Source organism: Pleurodeles waltl, chromosome 7, assembly GCF_031143425.1.
Source record: "Pleurodeles waltl isolate 20211129_DDA chromosome 7, aPleWal1.hap1.20221129, whole genome shotgun sequence".
Taxonomy (NCBI): Eukaryota; Metazoa; Chordata; class Amphibia; order Caudata; family Salamandridae; genus Pleurodeles; species Pleurodeles waltl.
Genome location: NC_090446.1, coordinates 695,120,535 through 695,133,924, shown reverse-complemented (window position 1 = coordinate 695,133,924; position 13,390 = coordinate 695,120,535). Strand labels below are relative to the sequence as shown.

Sequence of the window (13,390 nt, the reverse complement as noted above, 5' to 3'; positions counted from 1 at the left end):
GCTGTCTGATCGGGAGGCGGACCTTCGGTGGAGGTCCCTGGGGAGTAAGGTAAGTCCTGTGCAGGAAACTATAGTGGATTAACTTGGAACGGGCATTACAGGAGACCGAGTGTATGAGGGTATTAACACGTATCTAGTCCACATCCCCTGGCTACTTGCCTAGGTCGTGTTCCTAGGCAACCTGGGACCGTGGATGAGGCCTACCCTGTCTATTCTCCTTGCCTTATATAACAGTGTAATCAAGTGGCATCCGACCCCACAAGACAAAAGTATTTCCAGAGTGTGTGTGATTCCAGGGACCTCAGGGAAAGTGGGTCAAGTTCCCATGGCTATATTGACCAGTCAAGGCTCTGGACTTCCAGTCCCCCCTGCCCCCCACCCCCCCCTTTTATAAGTCCTCTTCAGTGTTGACAGGGCCACCCTGCATCGTGTACCCACCCACAGGAGAGAAGTGTGGGGTCCAGTTGCTTTAAGACCCTGACTGGAAGTGGCCATAGCCAATTCTGAAGAACATACAGACACCTTGGAAGCAGCACCATTTTGGAGATGGCTAAATGGTTCATCCAGGAGAGGGGCAAAGTATTCCAGAAAAAGATGGAGAATCTAAGGCCACCTAGTATCCTGTCCGCGTTAAGACTAAGCTTTTGTGCCGCAGTATGTGCTATTTTTTTTGCCCAGGTTTCTAAACTGAACCATTTCCTAACACAGGCCCAGAGCTGGCAATTTTTTATGTACTGGACTCCCCACAAACAAGGCAAGTGGAAATAGTAAGGACATGGGTCTGTTAAGCCGAGAACTGTGCATCATCCCTATAAAGTGAAACAGTATGTCAGACATTCCCCCAGTTGTATGTCCCAACCACGCATCTCCTGGAATGTCCAAATGGCCAATGGCTCTATTGCTAGCGCAACCAGGAGTGGCCGGAGTGGGCAACGCTGTCTTTTTCTGCATCTCAGTGTCCACACCTCTGAGCGAGTACTCCCCACCATAACTCTCGCCCTTGCCCCAGAGTAGGGAAGGCGTTTCAAGCTGCAGAACAGAGTACCAAACCCCATGAACCGTAGCACCTCAAGCAAGTAACCCCAGTCCACTGTATTGAACACTTTTTCCAAGTTCGATAGCGACTAGCGCCATCTCTTCTTCGAAAACCCTGAACCTTGTGCAATACATGGGTTAGTCGTCTCAGCTTCATCCAAGTGTTGCACCCTGGAATGAAGCTGCACTGGGCTTCATTTGCCAAATGGGTCATGTATGTGATCAAGTGCGTAGCAAGCAGCTTGTAGAGCACCATCATATCTGAATTAATTATTATAATGGACCTATATGCAGCCAGGTCTGCCTGTGCCACCCCTGGCTTTAAGAGCATGGAAACCTCCCCCCTCCGAGGGTAGCCGCAAAATGCTCTTGTCCTTTGCCTCCAAGAGCCTCTACATCAGTGGCGCTGAGAATGTCTAATAATATTCAGGTGGAAAGCTCTCAGCCCCACCCCTCCACCCCAGCACTTTAGATCCAAGAGCTCTTTTAATGCTGAGCGAAGCTCTTCCAAATTTAGGGGGACCTCTAATGCTTCTGCTGCCAGTGGCTAAGTTTTGGGATGTTTAAACCTTCCAGGAGCCTTGTGTTTTGCTGTGTCTCAATACAGGGGTCAACAGTATACACTTGCTGTCGGTGCTGTTTCAAGATTTGGACTGTATCCATCCTTGAGGTGACCCTTTATCCCTTAGGAGTCAGTAGATGAGTTATGAGTAGAGTCTCTCTATGCAGTGTCCAGGTCAGTTTGCCTGATTTATCCCTTTCCTGGTGCTGTGTTTGTTGGTATTGTTGTAAACTATTCTTATCTAGCCGGTCCTAAATGTCAGCAATTTCATGACGGATGTGATATTTCGGATCAGGTGCACTGGGGCGGCTAGGGCTTTCCACCTGTGTTTGTGCAAGTTAAGGTTCTTCCCTAAGGAGCTCTGACTGCAATTGCCTATACATCCTGTAAATGAGGTCCAGTGCATGCCCCCCACCACTGCTTTAAGGGCCTCAGAATCTGTGGACCTAACTGTCGTGGGGCCCCAGGTAGACTCCAATTATCCTGTGAGAGTATTAGATAAAGTTGCCCCCCCCGCCCCCCTTTCTGGATCCGCCAGAATGTCTACCGGCATCCACCATGTTCTCACCCCCCACCCCCACTGGTCCGCTGCCCCCACTCTATCCTGCAACTAACAGGAGAGTAATCAGAGGGGCATCAAGGCAAGTGGGTAACCACTACGACCTCCAGGCCAGGAAACCCGGCAATCAGAATCCTGTCCAGGCGACTGTGCATATTATGGGTTATTGAGTGGCAAGGGTATGCAGTTTGGTTGGGGTGTTGCAGTATCCAGACGACTTGTAGCCCAAGGTTTTGTCCCACCCTGCAAAGTATCTCTGTCATGTTTGCTTTCGTACCATCCCTCAACGGTGTCCTGTCCATGTTGGGATCTAATACACAATTGAAGACGCCCAGCCACATCAGTGGGGAATCCAAGTCCTGCGCCAGCAAGTCCTGGATGGTGTGAAAGAGCCCCGGATCATCGTTGTTCGGGGTTTAGGTGTTTATTAGGGATAGTGGTAGGCAGTGTACCATACCCTGTAAAAGGACATACCAGCCCCCTACGTCGGCCTCGGTCGGGATAAGTGCAGGAGAACGGGACCCAATGGGCCACTCAAATCAAAGTGCCTCAAGCACATGTAGAGTATGAGGAGTGATATAGTTGACCCTGTCATTTTTTTCACCAGTGGATGCGCCCCTGCATCATTAAGGTTTGTTTCCTGTAAGCATGCAATGTCTGTTTTGTGTGTCTGCAGGAGGGTGAGAACTCTGTAGCATTTTACATATATGCCCAGACCCCTGACATTCCAGGTGAAGACTTGAAATTCACCCCACATCATCAACTAGAAATATTGACATGTGATGCCCCACCTCCCGTTTTGCCCTGATCTTCATCCACTGCTGTTTAGCAACATAACCGAAACAATAAAACCAACCCCTCTAACCCACCCACGGGCAAAAATAGACAAACCATAAAGCTACAGATACCCACCGATGAGTATGCCAGGACTAGCACTGCTACCCAGCCTATCCAACCAGGACCGGCTAACTCTTCCAACCAGCAAAGCTCCTGGCCAGTCGTACACCATCTTGCACTTCTCATATGATATCTCCCAATCATATCCAGCATGCCAGGTAAGTTTAAGTGTCTAGGCTGTGCTGTAAAAGATGTGGTTTGCTATGAGGCCTCATGGCCCGGATCACTCACCCTCCCCTGCCATTCAAAGCAGGCAGTCACAGTAGTGCTGTTATCCCCCACCATAGTCTGAGCCGGTTTCCACCTCCCCCCTCTTCCCCCCCCCCCCCCTTCAGGCAGTCAGCTGGCCTCCACCTCTACCCACTCTACCATCACCATCAAACAGATCACTGATATCAGTCTTCAGCTGCTGCCATGTGCCACATCTAGGGCGGCCAATTAGTCAGGCCCAGTGGTTGCAGAGGGGGTCGGGACCTCTGCCCTCTAATCATCTTGAGGCATCTGCGCATCGTCCTTCTCCTCCCCCACCTCTGAGGGCATGGTATTCAACTGTATAGTTCCATCATCCCTAATCGCCACTCTATGGGGACCCGTGGAGAGTGATTTGGATTTCCTCTGCCTGTTGGTCGTCAATGGGTGCTGCCCCCGGGCTGGGTCCCCGAGTATTGTCTCTTGCTACCCCATCTTTCGGGGTCTCTACACTGTCTGAGTTCTAGCCACTCCCACACTTCCTCAGGACTATTGAAAAAGTGTGCTTTGTCCTGGAATAGAACTTTTAGCCACGTAGGGTACAGCAACATGTACCTCAACTGCAGGGAGCATAATTTTTGCTTGACTCCGATAAACGATTTGCAGTGCTTCTGGACCTGATTCGTGTAGTCCAGGTAGATGACTATTGTGCTGTTGCCAAAGCGGGGGGACTGTCTGCTGCTGCGCTGCTCAAAAGATGCAGTCCCTGTTTCCGTAATTAAGTAGTTTCGCAATGATGGCTCTCAGGGTCACCCCCCAGGGGAGGAGGAGGAGGCGGCACCAGCGCCATTTGCGTCCTCTCCATGACAAGAACTCCAACAAACCCCAGGGTTTCAGCTCATATCCTGTGGACGTTCCTTGCACTTTCTCAGGAAATCCCAAGATTCTGATGTTACTCCGTCTGGAGCTTCCCTTGTCATCCTCGCCTTGTCTCTCCAGCTCTGCAGTTTCCTTCTTCATCTGTCTCATCTGTCTCTTGACGTCATTTACTTCCCCCTGCAGGTCAGCGATGTTGGTTTCCGCAACTGTGACCTTGTCTGCCACCTCCCTCAGGGACTCCCTGAGGAGGTTCACATCTATGGACACTGATTCTGTTTGGTTCTTGAGAGCTGACAAGGATCCCTTGATGGCTGCCAGCATTTCTGCCCGCAAGAGCTCAGCGGAACCTTCTGAAGGGTTATCTGAAGCCCTAACAACCGTTTGGCGTGTTATCCTTTGGGTAGGATGTTGTGGATTAGTATACTGGGTGAAGGTATTTGGTGCAGGCTTGTGGGCCGTTTTATCCTTGCCCATGGCTCCAGCAGTAATCTGATTGTACAGTGTTTACTAATCTTCCCCGTGACGCCCTTTCAATTCCTCATTATTTTCAGGCCCTCTTGCCATAGCAGCCCTCACAAATGTGTCCTCCAGGAAGGCAAAGAAGAATGGCTGCCCCCAGGGTTTCAGGCTCTGGCCGCACAGCATTCTTCCTCCAGGGGCTCTCCCAGTCCCATAGCGTGTAGTGGAGATCTTTGACATCAATGTTTCATGTCTCCGCCGCCCATCACTGTGCCCCCTGTGATTGTTCCATACCCTATGTCTGCCGGACACTGCTTTCACTTATAAATGTGGTAGCTGGAGGCAGTCTCCATCACGTGGGGCTCTCCAGCAGCGTCTCTCCCGGCACCAGTTTTGGCCCCAAGGATCCAGGTATGGCCTCAGGAAGTTGCCCCCAATTCGCCCTGCTAAGGAGCATCAGTCTTTATCAAAGTGCAGGGGTCTCCTGACTGCCTCTCGCTATGGCTCAGACCCTGGGGGATGGGAACCTCTGTCCACACAAAGTCGATGAGGGCCCACAGTCGCAGAGGGCAGCTCAAAGGTTTAGTGAAGTGGCAGACAAGTTAGGGCATCACCACTTTGGTATCTTTGGGGAGCTACCCCTGTCTTTCTAGGCCCTCCTCATACCACAGTGAGGGTGCACCGGCGCAGTCTTGCACTTGGTGCCGCCTACGACCACCAGGGCCCCCTGCAGCAGATGTTTTCCTTGCCTAGGCTGCAGATCTCCCCAATGACCTGTGGTCTTCCTGGGGGTGAGAGCAGACGCAAGTCTCGGGCGTCACGGCTGCCAAACTTCTGCATCTAGGCGTCGCCTGGCCTCCCCCCGTTGTCAGTCAGCAGTCAGGGTCCCCCTGCCATCCCAAGCGGCAACACCCCCCCCCCCCCCCCACACACACACACACATTGAGGCTTCCCCTGGGCCTTCAGCTAGCCACAGGGATGGCGACACAAGAAGTCCCTTCTGGACACACTGCAACTACGGACGGCTCCTCTGTTCAGTGGGCCGCTCCCCTTCTAACGCCCAGAGCAGGCTGGTAATACCACCGGCTCCTGCCACCCACCTCCGCTAACTCCAGAAGCATAGCTCACAGCATCAATTGGACACCTGTAAGGTGTAACAAGATGATATTGTTAAGGGGACCGTGATATTTAAGGATTTCGCAGGATTTATAAGGATCATTAGACTAGGCCGGCCGGTAGCTCGGGGTCTACGTCCTGACGGCCATTTTCCTGTTCCATATCCGCCCCCCCCCCCCCCCCCCACACACACAGGTAAAATAGCATATTAACAAGAACTAGAAAAGGAATATAGAAGATTCAACAAGTTTGTTCTATAAAGGAAATAAAGGAAATCCCAAATCCAAATTAAGCAGGTATAAAGTGTGAGAGGCCATTTGATTAGGTAAATAGGGAAAGGTGTCAGCTTGCGAAAACCAAATGAAGGCTTCTGACGAGAGAAATATGAATACTTGGGCATGAATCCCTCACACTTGAAGTGGAGGTCAGCAGAGTTGATTAGGGTCTTCTCAGCTCGAAGTTAGCATGCTGCACCCCATCCTAGTTCGAGGAACACAAACTAGTGCAATTCAGTAAAACATTTGTTCACAACATTACAGCTTGTTGTCACTGTCTGGAACCAATCAATCTTCTCTAAACTCTGTGAGTAGGTAAACGCCCATCTTCCTAAAACTATTACAATGGTCTGTACAAGGCTATGTCCTTGAATTGTTACTCTGAACAGACAAATACAGTCAGATCTTCCTACGAGTCACGCTTGCATCCTGGTTTCTCCTACCGATAAGAACTGCACCATCAGTCGTCTGATAAACAACAAACAACTTTTCACAAACTAGTAGAAGGCATCTGGAAAAACACAACTCCTGCAATGGGAAGGTAAATATATAACATGCAAAACAGCCGGAGATGATATATGTGGCAGGCAACCTCGTCTTGAGCGTGCATTACACGACATTCAAAATTGCATTAATGCTAGGCTATCTTAAATTATACAACATGTTAACTCGGGTGATGCTCATAATAGTTAAATGTGGTCACCTATTACAAATTACATGATTGAGATGCGCACAGTTATTTTAACAATGAGGATTACAATTTGCTAATAAATGTGTTAATTATGTGAATGTAAAATTACTCTTTCCCAAAGATCACATGAAAACTTGGGATACCTTTTCTAATCCTCATGTTCCGACAGTCACCCCACCCCCCAGCACACACACACACACACACACACACACACACACACACACACACACACACACACACACACACACACACACACACACACACACCCCACCCCCCCCCCCCCGCCCCTCAAGGTTGCAACCACATTTTCCTCTCCTGTAGTCTGTATATTGTTACCCATACTTATTATCCATATGCTGGGTAATTTCTTTAGGCCTAACTTATTCTGTCTCTATTTGATTGTTCTACTCTTCAATTGCCAGTCTTTGCCCCTCAATCTGCAAAATATGTACTACTCAACCTTACCTACCCCACTCAGCAACGTCATTTTAGTAGCTTATAGTACCCTCCCTCTTGTTTGTAGAAGCAGAAATTACTAATTGCACAGTTGACATGTTACTGTGTACTCCATGTCCGTGCCTAAGTGCCGAGACAAAATTAACGGTATGGAAGTGTTTTATAAGCATCAAAAAATAAATGTAAGGGTGTGACATACACATAATGACTATGAAGGACTAGCGTGAGGACGTATGAACTCTAATGGAGCGCTGAAAGAGAAAGCAAAAAGTAGTTTCTTAAATTTGAGCAGTGAACAGTTACAAGTCGTCCAATCAAAAGGATGCTAAATAAGCTATCTCCCAGGGATGGGACACGCTCGAGAAGAGGAAGTAGGTCTTTCAGAGAAGAAGCAAAAAATGTGTGACAAAAAAACAATCTCTTGTAAACAGTGGGCTGGTTCTAAGCCCATTGTAGGTTTTGGGATGGTCCTCGAGTTCTTTAAGCAAGACCTAAACATGATTTGCAGCAGTGTAATGAGAAAGGAACGAGCTGAACATGAGTTATCTTTTTATGAACTTGAGTACTCTTGGTTCTTAACTTCCTTAGTGCACCACAGCACCAAACACTTTTTGTATTGGCTAGTTGTAAAGCAGCCGAGACTTGATCCTATAATGTCCACAGATAAGCACAGGATTGGTATGTTTGGCATGGAAGTCCTCCTGACACCAGTATGTGTGAATTTGGGCAGTAGCGAGAGAGTGAATTTCCTACTGTCTTAAGTGAAGGTGGTTTAGTGACCAAGTGGTGCAATAGTTGGGACAGAATGTGTTATGTTTGACCTATTTTTCCAATGTTGGTTATTCTACTGTAAATCCTACCAGCAAGTCGACACCTTTTCTTGAAACAGTGACAGTTGGCACAAGTACATGAACAGGCGCAGTTCTTCAAACTGCTCATCTATTAAGATTAACTCTTACCTGCCTTCGTAAATAAAACTCCAGCACCAAGCTTGAAATCATGTAAAAAAAAAAGGTCTAGTATTACTGCTGAAGCTTTGTTTCCTCTTCGATGTATCCTTCTAAAAAAGATTTTGAACTAGTATGCATGTATGTTTTTTTCTTTTTCTTTTTTGCAGACAAGAAATCGATTTGAGGGCACTAGGTCTGAAGTTGAGTCCTTGATGAAGAAAATGAAGGAAAATCCTCATGAACATAAGAATCTCAGCTCCTACACCATGGAAGGCTACCTCTACATCCAGGAAAAACGTATGTTTGCCCACCTCAAGACTTTAAAGGAAACATTTTCTAAAACATTGTTTACTTAATGCCTTATGTTTAGTGTTTTTATTTTTTATGACATGGTGTTTACAGAATGTGCTGCTGTAGGTCACATGTTGTGCACACTCCTGCCATCTACGGTTGAGCTGTCCCAAGGTGTTTTCCATCGATGGAGTTTTGGTTTTGAAGTGGCTCTCAATACCACCCTCTGAAACTCCCAGTGCCCCAGGACAGACTCAGCTTCAGATTGTGTTTTTCCACCATTGGGTTCAGACATCTTTTGCGTCTTCTGTTACAGCTGTGCATCAAAGTAAACTTTTGACTTTGGAGGAGAGGGAAGCAAGGACTTCCAGAAGGGTTTCGAGGGCACCTTTTGAACAACTGTTTTGCAATTCATGCTGAAAAGTCTTTGGCCATGCCATATAAGAATTAATCATGTAGGCCATGGATGGACAAAACTCAGTTAAAAATGTGCCCCACTTTCAATACTAAGTGTCCGTGGTTGTGTCTGCAACCTCTGAATACTGAGGCACCTCAACAAGAGTGCCAATTCAGTGTGCGAAGGTTCTGTTGCAAATATACCATTTATCATCCAGAGACCGAAGGAGAGCACTGTGCACGTTTATGCAGCCCTAAGACTCTACCATGCCCCAGTCAAGTGGACTTAACAAGGATGTTGAAAGATTATAGCCTAACTGCCGTTTGGGGGACCATGTGGTAGCCCAACATCACAGGGACCCAATCTCTGTGTCTCCCTGAATATTCCAGAAGCCAAAGATTTCAAGCTCCTGCACAAAGCCTACAAACGGGACTATGGCCACAACTTGAATTTCACACTCCAGGTCTGAGGACCAGTCGGAACACCCCTGGCCTAGAAAGGAGACCGCTTGCCTACAAGTCATGGACCAGCCCCTTGGGATCTGCCGCGAAAGAAACCTCTGCTTTATAGGAAGTAAAAGCCTCTGTAGAGCACCTTTCTTTGAAGAAAAGAAAAAAATTATGTGTGGATTGCTCTAATTCATCTCAGACACTGGTAATTACAGTGGACCACAGTTCATTCCATCGTTGTTTTGCCCACCATACCACCTCAGATAGGAACAGCTTACATTATGTGGCATATTGACAATGGAGCCCGTGTCTGGGTGTACCTGCCATACGTATGGAATTCTACTGAGGAAAAGAAAAAAGTGAGGGTGGCTTACTTGAATTAATCTCGGCCACTGGTAATTATACTCTGCTACCACCAAGTCCATCATTTTTTGACCATTGCTATTCCTTGACCGAAAAACCTCCAAAGAAGGCACCAATAGTCAGATCCACCTACTCTGACTGAACCTTGCAGGTAAAGTAGCTCCTCATAGAGGCCACATCAAGAGGAAAGTGGTGTTACACAGACTGCACTGCCTGACACTAGGCAAAGATCAATGTATATTGACTTTAATGACCGACTGTATTGTCACCCATCTATATCTTTCTATGCAGCAAATCAATAAAAAAGCAGAGACTAACCTTTGAGGAGGCCATTTCAGAAGAGATTAGAACTTTCTCCATTCCAAAAAAAAGGAAAGATTGTCCAACCCAAGAAACCCACCAACTCTGTCCATTCTGATTCAGAATGGAACTTCTCTAAAGGTGCACTGCCTCCAAATCAGGACCCAAGTCCTCCAGAGACACTTGGCGGGCAAAGGGGTAGATTCCAATGACCAGCTTTTCAAGAGCTGTACCTTGTAAAGGCCTTTCCACCTGTGACACCTCTTGGTACCACACAGTTCTGGTGAGAGCTGCAGCACAACACAAAAGAGAAGGCTGATTTCCTCATATGAACTGTTGCTAAAACTGAGAGAGGCAGCCAATTCTTGCCTTTGATAATAACAGTTCTGAAGTGTGCGGTTGAAAAATGTAAGTAATACGTGAAAGTTAGGGTAGTTATGAGTGGAGAAAAAAATCTAAACTGTGACCCTTGTTGGTTAGAGGCCACACACCCTTATACTCACTAGTGGTGCTCACAGTACAGAAAATAGTCCTTCTGCAAGAAACAAAGATGCTGCCTTCTGAAAAAATAAAGTACAACTATGGATGCTACAGGAAAGCGAGTAGCACTGGGTGCAACAGTGCTTTTTGTAATTACCAATTACTTGGCTCTGTTGGCATACTTTGATAGGCACCATAGGGAAGACCTGGCTGGCCTATTTTCAACAGGTGCTTGATCTGCACAGGAGGGGAGAGCAAATGAGATCATACCAGAGGGAAAGATCATCTCAAATTCCCGCATTAGGAACACCTTGGACAAAGAAGGCATGTCCCTTAGGCAAATCAGTACAAGCATCCTTCTTGACTTCAGTTCCCTGGCTCCCAGCCACAGGTTCAGCAACATCTCTTAAGCCTATCCTTTCACACCAGGACCTACTCAGACCTCAAGTTAATGAAATGTTAGAAACATTTTTTTTTAAAAGGACACAGCCAAAACTATGGATGTCACCTAACATCAACACCAAAAATTAGCTGTTTGATAAACACACCCAGAATCCAAGGCTGGACTGGCACTCCAAAGCAATAGTACCAGCGACAGCAGTCTTTTCAGGAAAGCCATCCTCAGTCCAAGCAGGCACAGTACACCTAATGGGATTTTTGTAGCAATGGCTGCTCCAAGTCTAGAGATGCCCAAGGAAAAGGCATCTGTGCCACCAGTGATCTTCTCTCACATAATCCTTGCCTCCACACCCCCAACCCCCTGCCCCCTCAAACCCTTCAAACAGCTGTCTGTGGAAAATCAAGGATTTACTTCCTCCTGTGGGATTCTATAAGTTTGGAACAGTAGGTTAGGTGCACAGTAACTGTCTGACATTTCACCCCACTGCTCTAAATCACCCACCCCATGTGCACAAAATAAGCATGGGCCACTGCACAAACTTGTTAGAAGAAGTGAAATGGCTTCTTCTCAAGTGCACAAAGTAAATTGTGTCAGTACATCAGTATGGACAAGATGAATATGTGTACTTTAAAAAAATAAAAATAAAAAGGATTACACTTTGCACCCAATCCAATATCTGCGAGTACCCAACCACTTCAAAATGACAGCCATTCAGCACATCAGTCTGCTTCGGGCAAAAGAAGACTTCAGGATGACACTCCAGCTCAAGGAAGCCTTCTTCCTCATCCACATACACCAGGCTCATCACCAATACATGAGGATTGTGGTAAATGGAAAACATAACTAATTCAAATTTGGATCTTTGAGAGTCATCACAGACTCACAAGTGTGTTAACCCAATGTCTAATTGTAGTGGCAGTGCCTTTACGGCACAACTCGATGAATGTTTTTCCATACCTAGATGATTGGCTAGTATAGGGGAGGAGTCAAGTGCAATGACTAGGGAAGTGCTTGAATCAAGAGCATTGTGGCTCATGGGAAAAGGAATATAAACTGGTAGATATTTTATTATGGCATTACACGATGACTTCGGAAAGAAACATGAGTGTATTTGTAGCACAGCTCAATTATTTGTACCTGCGTGAAAGGTACCAGATTTTCCTTATCTGTCATTCTATTTTGGGTAAACTTTGAGGGACTGCTTGGCAGCATGGCCTCTAGTGTTAGCTTGAGGAACCATGTCTAGTCTCCCCACGTTTCTGAAGCTTGAGGAGCCATGTCTAGCCTTCTCACGTTTCTGAGTATGCACAATTTGATCATTAGTTAGTCAGCAACAATGTACTAGATATCCTTTTTGAAGCAAGCTCAAATGTAGAAGGGCATTGCAACACTGATGACTTTTAAAACAAAATTAACTAACAGAGAGTTGGTGGTGGGGTGTAAAGCGACAAAGAATACCAGATAATATGTTAGTTTGAAATCAAAAACTTGACTGGGATAAACTACAGTCTCCATCAGTGTGGTGCTATGTAAAAGGAAAATTTGCAATAGTTTAACTCAGAGGACCTTACCATCCATGATTTTCGAAGATTTGTGCAAATGAGCAGTGTTAATTCCTGGAGGCTAACGCATATTGTACTAAATGGCAGTTAAACTGTACTTTAATGAGAATGTCAGCAGTTGTTTTATGCAAGTGGTCTCAGAAGTATTTGCTAAGCACCCTCTCATTCACCAAATTGTTAGTGCTACTGTCCTGTAGCTTTCACACAAAAAGTAATAGGATGAAGGCTTGCAGTTCCTCCCGTCACTTTTCCAGTTTTATTCCTCCCATCATTTTCTTTGTATCAGATGTAACTCCATAAATGCCTAGATGTAGGTTGCATCCAAACTAAGGGGGCATGGTGTGCAAAATAATGATGGACTGTGATGCAACACTGAGTAAGTACCAGTGACTGAGATTTATTCAACCATTCCACCCATCACTTTTTTGTATACTGCAGTGTGACGCACTAAGTGCGACAGGTATGCCCAGGCGTGGGTCCCTTGCTCACTGTGCCACAGGAACCAATTGATACTCAACTAAAGAGACCGAATCAGAGCGAAATCAGTCTTCACCTGCTTGTATTCAGAGAGGGTCTGGCCTGACAGTTTGGGCTAGATTGCTCATTCAAGACTGATTTGCATATGACTGGGTCCAAATTAGAGGCATGGTGTGCAAAATATCAGTGGACTGGATTGCAGCCCGAATAATTACCAGAGGTTTATTCAAGCATTCTATCCATCACTTTCTGGATACTTCAATCTAGCATTTGTGTCCCTACGTAAGGTCCCAAATGAAGAGTAGGTTTAATGTTGTCTATGTATTTCTTCATTCTGTATGACTTCTAGTGCAAGCCTGTTTAAGAATTGAGCATGTTACTCATAACACTGGGCAAGATTCACTGTGACTGACGTAAAGGAACACCTTTGCGTATGAACCCCTTGTTTATTAAACTCTGGTTACCCTAGGATCTATCATTCACTTGGCATGATCTATATATCCTGACACCTATATACTGCAGTCCTTCATGCGTGGTTGAGTTTTACATCTTTCTTCATTGGCTTTGACACTGCAGCCTGAAACCTTCATCCTTTTCAGTGGT

The 13,390-nt window shown here is 46.3% G+C and overlaps 1 protein-coding gene across 2 annotated transcripts in view; it reads left to right on the top strand.

Annotated features, from left to right (window-relative positions):
* Nucleotides 1-13,390, top strand: part of ARHGAP26 (Rho GTPase activating protein 26) — a 1,945,875-nt gene that overhangs the window by 539,825 nt on the left and 1,392,660 nt on the right. For both annotated transcript variants that reach the window (XM_069244698.1, XM_069244699.1), the window contains exon 8: nucleotides 8,236-8,365. In XM_069244698.1, coding sequence (XP_069100799.1) covers nucleotides 8,236-8,365 — 130 coding nt within the window. The remainder of the gene's footprint in view (nucleotides 1-8,235; nucleotides 8,366-13,390) is intronic.